Raw genomic sequence first — 11,173 nt, 5'->3', positions numbered from 1 at the left:
ACACACACACACACACACACACACACACACACACACACACACACACACACACACACACACACAGGCAGGCCCAGATTACACACAGAGAAGCCCTTTGGTAACTGATCCAGTTGGTGTTGAATCTGACGTTTTTCCATGATGATGTTTTTATAAATGAAGCTAAAAAAACAAACAAAAAAAAACAGAATCTATCTTCAGAACAGGTAAAACTGTAAGAAGATGAAGAAGAATTACAGAAAAATAAAGCTTTAACCTCCTGAGACCCAAGTAAAGTAAAAGTTTTTAGCTTTTTTGTATTAAATAATTGCCTTGACTAGAAACAGCTTGATGCAACGCCTTTTTCAGATCATTTTTTTACCATACCATACCATAACATACCACAACTTTATTTATAATGCACTTTAAGAACTTTACAGCTGGCCAAAGTGCCGTACACCAAACATAAAACAAGGGATTAAATAAGTAAATAAAACTCGTGATAACACAGGGTGTAAAGCAGGCTAAGAACAACAAAATACAACCATCATAAAAACAAAGACAAATTAAAATCTGATAAAAACAGCATTAAAAAATGATTTTTTTTTTTAAAAATTTAATGGAATGTCCTTTGTTTTTTTTGTGTTGTTTTTTGTTGTTCAAGTAAAACTGTAAAACTACTCTTATCCACTATATACAACAAAATGCATTGCTATGTCTCAGGAGGACAAAAAAGATAATAAAAAAAAACCCACAATTAAAAAAAAAAAAAATTGTAGTACATATTGCAGCATTAAGTGTCTTTATTGTTTTTAATGCGTTATTTTGTTTTATTGTTAGAAAGTCTCACATTCTCATGTAATTATACTGTATGACTACTTGGAGAATGTTTTATTTATTCTTTTTTTTGTTTTGTTTCCCTCTACTATATCTGTAATGAACTAAAGGCCAAAAACTATTCGGGTAGATAATGATATTATTCTGTCAGCTTAAGAAAACAAAGTTAAAAACATAAATTTGGATTTGTCAAGATTTGTTGCTGGGTCAAAACACAGTAATGTCCCGTCAGAGAGCGAACTTCAATTGATTGCCATTCCAACATTTATTTCAATTTAAAGTACCTCCTTTTTTTGGATAATTCCTTATGGTCCAACTAAAGCAAAAATTACTTTAAAAGTAAAAACATGGATCATTTAGCAACACTAATCTGTCAAATTGTCTCTAAAACGTCCCGACAGAGAGATTTCGAATTTCGTGTTTTGACTCTACTGGTATTATTTGTGCTGTCGTTATTTATTTATGATGTTTTGTTCACGTTTTCCTGTCTTAAATCTCTCACTTAATAGGTCTTATTTATTTTATTTCATTGTAATTTCTTCCTTTTTTTCCGCCCAGTTTACTCAGTTCTGGTTCTAGTTATTGTTACCATTATAATTATCACTATGGTTGTTTTTGTTTGTATTGTTGATATTTTCTTGTGAGGGTCTTCACCATCTTCTTCCTCCTTTTTCTCCCCCCTTCATTCTTTCCTTCTCTTCTCCCCTTTCTTCTCCTCCCCCCCGTTCATGTGAGGTCCGGCATCGAAATGTGGCTCAACGAAACTCAAATTAAAGACAGTAGAATATCAAAGGGAGCCTCATATACTTTATGAAGTTTTCCTTGGTAAAGCAAATTTGTTCAGCACCAAAAGGCAGCCACACTACCATTCTGCCATTATGTTAAAAAAAAACAAACAAACAAACAACATAAGTTTGATGAAATGGACAAGAGAAATAATAACAAGCTCACACTGTGAGACTGATAAATAGTTTAAATATTACTGCTTTATTATGGAGTTTGACATGCACACAGATGACTTTGGATCAAAAGATCAAATTGAAGTGTACATCATATGATGTACTGTAAGTAGCTGGGATAGGCTCCAAGCGACCCCCATGAGCCTAGTGAGGATAAAGCAGGTTCAGAAAATGAATGAATGAATCATATGAGGTCAATTATTACGTTTTACAATTTATCCCAAAACAAACCAAAGAGTGAGCTGCAGATGAGTGGGATATGGTGGATTCTAATACACACTGGCCACCAGGTGAGGTGTTATTAACGGCTGCACATGCACATAAACTAAAGGAACCAGCTCAGTGTCCGACAAAGAGCTGCGTCATCACATTAGTATTAATCATGATTCCATCAGGGGGTTTATATCAGCGTGTGCAGCCCTGTCTGTGGTGTGTGTCCTAATCGTCCTTGCAGCCCGTCTGATCCGTGGCCGTCATCCTGGTCAGATCGATGCCTTCTTCCACCAGCAGGTCTTGGGCGTAAACCACGGTTTCCCGAGGCAGGAAGCGGGAACGACCCAGGATCCAGGCGTATTCCACGTGGAAGATGCGCAGGATGTCGGTGCAGGAGTAGACCACGGCCACGCTGGTGTAGTCAGTGGACAGAACCCAGTATGGGCTGTAGGGAGTAACTGGGACAGGAGGTGGAAAAGTACACACACACACTTTAGTCCGCAGGGTTCACACAGATGAAGGAGTGATTCAGTTCTGTTACTGAAGGTAAAGTAAAGGAGAGAGCTGAGCTGTACTGACGAAAACTAACGTCAACTGTCATGGGTCTAAACACTAAATGTGTGTGTGTGTGTGTGTGTGTGTGTGTGTGTGTGTGTGTGTGTGTGTGTGTGTGTGTGTGTGTGTGTATGTACTTGTTTACTGTAACATGTTTCTTTCGTGAGACACTCAATTTATTTAGCTGAAATACAATGATTAGTACACACACACACACACACACAAACACACACACACTGACTTGCACCCCACTGTTACCCCTGCACCTTTCCTTGCTGACCTGCACTTTACTGTATCATACTGATGATCCGATGATCTCTATCTGTTTTATCTTATTTTATCTAATTTTTTACTGCTTTTTTTATACTGCTGATCCAACCTGTGTGTTGCCAAGCGACATTTCGTTGTATCCTATGTACAATGACAAATAATCTGCAGTAGATTGCGGTGCACATTTAGGAGGCAGACACTGTAGGCTTTCTACTGAAAGAAAATAATGTGAATATAGCACATGAGTACATTTTTATTTATTTATTTCCTTATTTATTTACTTACTTACTTACTTTTATACTGTTGTGGAAATGTTCAACTGACCACTCACTCAAAGAAGAGGAGAGAAAGTTAGAGTTAAAATAAATGATCATTTATTTGAGAAGTCATTCACAGAGAAGCTCTGACAGTGAAGTCTCCTTAAACACTTACTTGCCTATTTATTTATTTATTTACTTACTTACTTACTTAGATACTTACTTGCCTATTTATTTATTTATTTATTTATTTACTCACTTACTTTGATACTTACTTACTTGCCTATTTATTTATTTATTTACTTAGATACTTACTTACTTGCCTATTTATTTATTTATTTATTTATTTATTTATTTATTTATTTACTTACTTACTTAGATACTTACTTGCCTATTTATTTATTTATTTATTTATTTATTTATATACTTACTTACTTACTTACTTACTTACTTTGATACTTACTTACTTCCTTGCTAATTTATTTATTTACTTACTTACTTAGATACTTACTTGCTTATTTATTTATTTATTTACTTACTTACTTACTTACTTAGATACTTACTTGCTTATTTATTTATTTATTTATTTACTTACTTACTTACTTACTTACTTACTTACTTACTTAGATACTTACTTGCTTGCTAATTTATTCATTTATTTATTTATTTATTTACTTACTTACTTAGATACTTATTTGCTTGCTAATTTATTTATTTATTTACTTACTTACTTACTTACTTACTTAGATACTTACTTACTTAGATATTTACTTACTTGCTTTCTAATTTATTTATTTATTTATTTACTTACTTACTTACTTACTTACTTAGATACTTACTTGCTTGCTAATTTATTCTTGTATTTATTTATTTATTTATTTATTTATTTATTTATTTATTTATTTACTTACTTATTTACTTACTTAGATACTTACTTACTTGCTTGCTAATTTATTTATTTATTTACTTACTTACTTACTTGCTTACTTACTTATTTATGTATTTAGTAATTAAGTGTCCTAAATAGTGCTTGAATTGGTGTCTTTACATCAGGGCATTACTTCACATATTGCTCAGCTGTGTTTATTGAAAAAAATCATTACATTATTTACTTTTTTCCTGAGCTTCAAAGCACAAAAAAATAACTGATGAACAAAATGCAACAAGTTCAGATGTGAAACACTTTATAAAAGTCATATTCTTTTTCAGTTGAGTCCATACAGACCTAGTTTAACAGATGCAGTAGAAGCTAATGCTAGTCAGCTAACATGCTAACATTAGCCTGTGTCAGATGTCGTTTTTCCTTACTCTTTTACATGATTAAGAACTGGAACTTTACCCATCACTTCCATTCACATCCTTTGTTTTTTTCATCATCTGTAATAAATTGGTAGAATGACAACTGGATGTGTTTTATGAACTCAAGGACACATGACAGAGGAATAAATGGAAATAAGGAACAGATTTAACCAATTAACATCAAATAAAATCAAAATAATATACTGAAAAATAAAAAAGAATATTCATTTCCATCCAGTGTTTTGTCTTTTACATTATTTCTGTCTTTTATATCGTTTTTGTCTTGGTTATTCTTTCATGTCATTTTCATCTTTCACATATTTTTTTTGTCTCACTGTGTCTTTTACTTAGTTTATGTCTTTTATAGCATCGTCTTTTCAGGTTGTTTTTATCTTGTTACATTGTAACAACACTTTCATCTGGTTTTGTTCATTGTCTTTAATATTTTATGTATCTTCCATCCTGTTGCGTCATCTTTATTATTTTTCTTGTTGAATTATTTAATGTTGTCTATATTTTATGCCATTTTACGACATCTTTGTCTCATTTCTTGTGTGATATTAACTGAGGAATCCATCGATCACCTTTTCTTTTTCTTTTCTATTCTTCTGTTCTGTGTTTTTGTTTCATCTAACTGAGTTGACATTGGTGTAGATATTGGGAAGCTGGCAATGAAAAAAAAAAAAAAAAAACATAAATCCAATCAAGTGGAAAAAGTAAGAAGAATGTTTTGAAAATGTAAGGATATTTGTGTTAAAAGTACAGCAATGTTCAAACTCTACTTAGTTCGGTTAGAAAGTATGTGTGACATATTTCATTACTGTCTATTTTCGATATGGAGGGAAAAAAAAGGGAAATAAGACTGAGGACGGAATCTTCGAAAATAACACTTGATTCTGTGTTTTATGTGGAGAGAAAAAGAAACAGTTTCACTTGTGAATGTGAATAAGGAGCATCATCCACAACATGAGTCAGATTAGATGTCCTGTTTGAAACGTCAGACCCAAACTATTCTGCAGTTTCCAGTGACGTAACATCTGAGTCAGTGAAGAACAATATAAACATCTACTGAGGGTGGATGGATGGAGTAGAACATCATCTGAGTGGGACTTTTGGTCACTGGTGTCCTGAATGCACCGAGGCTGCTGGGTAATTCAGCATAAGAACAAGAACAGATATAGATATAGATATAGATACAGATACAGTTACAGATATAGATATAGATACAGATACAGATACTGATACAGACACAGATACAGTTACAGATACAGTTACAGATACAGATATAGATATAGATATAGATATAGATATAGATATAGATATAGATATAGATATAGATACAGACACAGATACAGATACTGATACAGACATAGATATAGATATAGATATAGATATAGATATAGATATAGATATAGATACAGACACAGACACAAATACAGATACAGACATAGATATAGATATAGATATAGATATAGATATAGATATAGATATAGATATAGATATAGATATAGATACAGATACAGACACAGATACTGATACAGATACTGACACAGATACAGTTACAGATATAGATATAGATATAGATATACCATACCATACCATACCATACCATACCAACTTTATTTATAAAGCACTTTAAGAACTTTACAGCTGGCCAAAGTGCCGTACACCAAACATTAAACAAGGAATTAAATAAGTAAATAAAACTAGTGAAAACACAGGGTGTTAAGTGGGCTAAGAACAACACAATACAAACATCATAAAAAACAAAGACAAGTTAAAGTCTGTTAAAAACAGCATAAAAAAAGAAAAACAGACATGTCACTCACTGATTAAAAGCTAATGAGAAAAAGTGTGTTTTTAAATGTGATTTAAAGACAGGTAGAGACTGAGCCTGTCTAATATCTAGGGGCAACTGGTTCCACAACTTTGGGGCGACAACAGAAAAGGCACGGTCCCCACGAAGCTTCTTTTTAGTTTTAGGAACCACAAGCTGCAGCTGATCTGCTGACCTGAGAGCACGAGAGGGGGCGTAGGGGTGGATCAGGTCGGACAGGTAGGAGGGGGCAAGGCCATTCAAACATTTAAAAACAAATAGAAGAATTTTAAAATCAACTCTAAAACGCATTGGTAACCAATGGAGTGAAGCTAAAACCGGTGAAATATGTTGATGTTTGCGTGTCCCTGTTCAAAGCCGAGCTGCAGCAATTTGGACCAGCTGCAGTCGGGAGAGTGCATTTTCACTCAACCCTGCATAAAGTGCATTACAATAGTCAAGTCTAGTGGTTACAAAAGCATGGATCACGGTTTCATATAGATCCCTGGGCAGAACAGACTTTACTTTTGCAAGCTGTCTTAAATGAAAGAAACTAGACTTGACCATACCACTAACTTGTTGGTCGAGTTTAAGATTGGGGTCCATTTTAACACCCAAGTTTGACATGACCGGTTTAACCAAATGAGATAAGGAACCCAGGTCAACAAGAGCTGTGTGATTTGAAACACTGGGGCCAAAAACCATCACTTCTGATTTATCCTGGTTTAGATTCAGAAAATTCAATGACATCCAAGATTTAATATCATCATTACAGTCCAAGAGGGGTTTAATAGCTTGCGGGTCATCCTTCTTAAAAGGTAAATAGATTTGACTGTTGTCTGCATAAAAATGGAACGCAATGCCATGTTTCCTCAGGATGGACCCTAAAGGGAGCATATAAAGAGAAAATAACAAAGGTCCAAGGATGGATCCTTGTGGTACCCCACATGACAGGGGGGCAGAAGAGGAAATAAATTCACCAAAGTGAACACAGAAGGATCTCCCAGTCAAATAAGACCTGAACCAGTCCAGAGCCGAACCCTGAATCCCCACCCAGATAGATATAGATATAGATATAGATATAGATATAGATATAGATATAGATATAGATATAGATATAGATATAGATACAGACACAGACACAGACACAGATACAGATACAGACTCAGATATAAATACAGGTACAGATGCAGGTGCAGACACAGGTACATTCTAGACAGAGGAGAACTCAGTGAAAGTGGACTTACAATAGGAGAAGCTCACTCCGAGTCTGGCTGCGTCTCTGGCGTCTGGAACTATAGCAGTGCCTTCTACTTTCCTCGTCTTGTCTTTACTGAGACACAGTGACAAGATGGAGCAGAAAATGAAGAGAATTTATGTGAATTGACATTAACCCCTCTGTCTAGGACAATTTTTGCTACAAACAAAGATATTGCTGCACTTTCTCATTTTTTGTCTGGGACAGTTTACGCTAGGCTTTATCCTCCCCTTCCATGTTCACGTTCATCTGTACACTTCTTTATAGGTTGAAAACTATATGACAAATACACACTACTGCCAGTACCTAGTTTGTCCCCTTTGGGTTACTGTAGAAAAATAACAGCAATAGATAAATATAGACATAAAGGGCTTATTCTAAGGTAAACAACAACAACAAGAACAACAAAAACAACTATTGTTATTTTCAGGTACTATGTACAAATGAAACTCTGTTCATGGTTCAAGGTTTTATTTGCTGCTATTTTTCGCCAAAGCCCAATACATGCAAAATCAGTCTCATATATTAACATATACAAATCTAAATGGAAGGGAACAAAGAGTAGTTAAAGTACAGTATGGGTAGAAATACATAATACATAAATACATAAATATGTCAATGTATATATGCAGTTTATTATCAAAAATATTATATATTGTTGAGTCCCCAAATTTAGGGTTGAATAGACTTTTGAGTACAATTAGTGTGATTGTTTTCCTCTCACAGAATATTAAAGATTAATGTTGGAAATGTTGCAAAAATATCTTCTTCCAATTGCCCAAACTAATTAATCCTCTAAAACAGTGGTTCCCAGCCTTTTTTGGCTTGTGACCCCATTTTAACATCACAGATACCTGGCGACCCCAGACATTCAAAATTAGACTTTTTTTTTTTTTTTTGCTAAACTTAATTTGTTTTTGATCATGTAATAGTTTGCTATACTACGTTACAAATACATGTTAATTTTAGACGATATTTAGTCTATATAATGTATATTATTATGGACAGAGGCAGAAAAGCCAGGTGCAGATTACTGCACAAAGTGAGATTTTTGTCTTCCTTGGTCAGGATATGTACAGTCAGTCCAGCTTGGATTTACATGGCTGACAATTAATACTGAAAAAACAAGAACTCAAACTATGAATTATGAAAGAGCTGCAGCATCTGAAACCGACCACAATGAACATTTGAAAGATGAACAGAACCACAGTGCTTCAGTTTCAGCTTCACAGTTTGTCATGTCTTTGATGTATAGGGATTGTCTCTGTCAACTCACCAAATATTTTTTATTAGTAATTTTTTTTTTTAATCAATTACTAGAAATTTCAGGCGACCCCATTTGAATTCCAGGTGACCCCACATCGGGTCCTGACCCCAAAGTTGAAAAACACTGCTCTAAAAACTTAAGGAAAGCCCGGGTACTTATGAATATTATGTTCACTCAATAAATCCTAAACACTACACCTTAACAAAATCTTTCTGACAACATATTTAGGGATGTAATATGAAATCAAACCAAGTGTCATCTTTGATTCTTAGGGAGAATCTGGGACACATAAAAAACCTGTCAGGTCAATAATAATAATGATAGTGATGATGCTGATCTAAAACGTCCTCTGTACTCACTAAAACTGGGAGTTGAGCACTTGGATGGTCCCATCTTTCCTCAAAGCGTAGTTGGCCTCAATGCACTTTCCTCTCTCAAACGACGCAGGGAGCTTCCATATCTCATACCACCGACCAAGATACTGTAACAGAGAGCAGAGATCCCATTAACTCTGTGGAAAACCACTGTGTGACATTGAACACATGAGTGGGAGCCTCTGCCCGTGGGTTACCTTCTCCAGGTCGAACCCAGGTTGGACCTTGGGGGTGGGACAGGAGCCCCAGTGGTAGGTCTGGGCCGACACCAGGGGCAGCAGCAGGAGCAGGACGGCGGTGGCTGACATGTTTCTACAGGAGGAGAAGTCACATTAAGTCCAAAGGTCGTGTGATTCCTATGTACATACCTTACATCGTTCACATCGCAGCCTCAGTCAGATGGAAATCACTGACTTTGTGTTTTTTGTTTGAGAAGCACAACAGTAATAAAAACAGAGCCTGACTCACATCTTCTCACGTGGTGCTTTTGTGACTTTACACAACACTAGTAGCTGCTCCACCTGTTCTTCAGGTTTCACATAACACTTCACATCCAACTGGCTTCTTACCTTTGTGTTGATGTAACAAAGCAAAACATATCTCAGTTCACATAGACCTCCACCTTCATATTGTAAATGTATAAGCAATTATAGACCAAGTTTCATCAACCCTTTCATGCATGAATGATTATAAAACTGATTCTTTCTAGTGAGAAAAAATTATTAGACCATCAAAAGTCATCAACAACAATGGTTATGCAATCCAGTACTAACTCCTGTGTGTACCATGTGACTAAAACAGACAGAAAAGAAAACATGGAATGTCTAAAAGCACTGTTTTTGGCAGAACAATGCCATAGATATTGATGTAAGAACTGAAGTAATTTTGGTTTTTATGAAGAAAACATGGAAAATGTCTAGATATCAGATCTGAAAAAATTAGACTCTTATGAGCTATTTTTGTTGTTATCATTATATTTGTCCAAACAAATGTACCTTTAGTTGTACCAGGCATTAAAATGAACAAGAACCTGAAAAAAACAAGGGTGGTTTAATTTTTTTTTTTTTTTTTTGTGACTGTACATATTACAGTTAACAGTTTGTAGCTTCAACACAGCTTTAATCATATTTTTTTTTTCTATCATAGTATCCAAAAGCCTCTTACCATAAGGCTACCATGTAATTAATTTAGATAAACTTCATGTGAAATCTAACTGTAGTTGATATTTATTAATAATCAGACAAACCATGCAGTAATTTTAGTTTTCTTGTATTATATCCAGATCAAAAACGCAGAAATTATGAGTAAATGTTGCTAATATTATGATTTTAAGTGAAGTTTGGATGAGACCATGCAGGAAAGGGTTAAATAAATAGTTTAAAAGCATAAACACAAGAGTAAAAATATGTTTGCATGTAGAATTATTGTAACAGTATTGGAATAAAATCAAAAATAATGCCCAATCCTGGAAAAGGCCCTTGCACTATAAATATGTGTATTATTTGAATGTGAATCCCTTTTAACTTGAATGTAAAATGTGGTTCTTACCTCTGTTGTGTGAGGGGTGGAGGTTCACGGCTTCAGTGTTCAATCTGATGTACTAGCTGCTAGCAAAAAAAAAAAAAAAAAAAAAAAAAAAAGAATGGGCTGACTCTCTGGTTCTCCACCATATGGGAGTGTATTCACCTTACGTCGTTCCTCAACACGAAGCAGCTCATTGTCCATAATTGTCATCATGTGCACATTCTCAAGGCTTAAATGTTTCATTCATTCAGCGTCCACAGTAATCGTCACTGTGCTCCTTCTGCTGCTCGTTTCCTCATTAAAGATATTTCTTACATTGTTTAACAAGGCTGACAGTGTGTGAAGTCATATATGTTATTGACTTTAAAATGAACCCAGTCAGTTGTTCCTAATATGAACACCAGATGGCGCCAAAGTAACAATATCATCCATATTTCCAGTTATACATTACAAGACATTTATCTGTTCAGTCATTTATATTCCTGATGGAAATTTAACCCTTTCATGCATAGTGGTCACTACAGTGGACAGTTGTTCTCCAGCTGTTCTCTTGTATATTCATGGGTTT

At 34.7% G+C, this 11,173-nt stretch overlaps 1 protein-coding gene across 2 annotated transcripts; it reads right to left on the bottom strand.

Moving 5' to 3' along the window:
- Positions 1 to 1,779: 1,779 nt before the first annotated feature.
- apodb (apolipoprotein Db) lies at positions 1,780 to 10,713 on the bottom strand. Of its 2 annotated transcripts, none has more exons than XM_030122762.1 (5): positions 10,630 to 10,713; positions 9,279 to 9,393; positions 9,067 to 9,188; positions 7,430 to 7,515; positions 1,780 to 2,443 (listed from the first exon to the last, which is right to left on the bottom strand). In XM_030122762.1, exons 2-5 carry the CDS (start codon positions 9,387 to 9,389, stop codon positions 2,211 to 2,213), a joined length of 552 nt encoding a protein of 183 aa, XP_029978622.1. In that variant the 5' UTR covers positions 9,390 to 9,393; positions 10,630 to 10,713; the 3' UTR covers positions 1,780 to 2,210. The 2 variants fall into 2 exon arrangements, with proteins under 2 accessions (XP_029978622.1, XP_029978623.1); XM_030122763.1 differs by lacking the exon at positions 10,630 to 10,713 and adding an exon at positions 9,550 to 9,591.
- Positions 10,714 to 11,173: the final 460 nt, after the last annotated feature.

The sequence above is a fragment of the Sphaeramia orbicularis genome, chromosome 20 (assembly GCF_902148855.1).
Source record: "Sphaeramia orbicularis chromosome 20, fSphaOr1.1, whole genome shotgun sequence".
In the NCBI taxonomy this organism is placed as follows: Eukaryota; Metazoa; Chordata; class Actinopteri; order Kurtiformes; family Apogonidae; genus Sphaeramia; species Sphaeramia orbicularis.
This window is presented reverse-complemented; position numbering and strand designations above follow the sequence as displayed.

What these genes read in the sequence shown, in the direction of transcription:
- apodb (XM_030122762.1), bottom strand. Translation starts at nt 9,389, where the DNA reads ATGTCAGCCACCGCCGTCCTGCTCCTGCTGCTGCCCCTGGTGTCGGCC. An exon ending in CTGGGTTCGACCTGGAGAAG is followed by an intron (nt 9,189 to 9,278) that starts GTAACCCACGGG and finishes TCTCTGTTACAG; the next exon opens with TATCTTGGTCGGTGGTATGA. An exon ending in GTGCTCAACTCCCAGTTTTA is followed by an intron (nt 7,516 to 9,066) that starts GTGAGTACAGAG and finishes ACTGTGTCTCAG; the next exon opens with TAAAGACAAGACGAGGAAAG.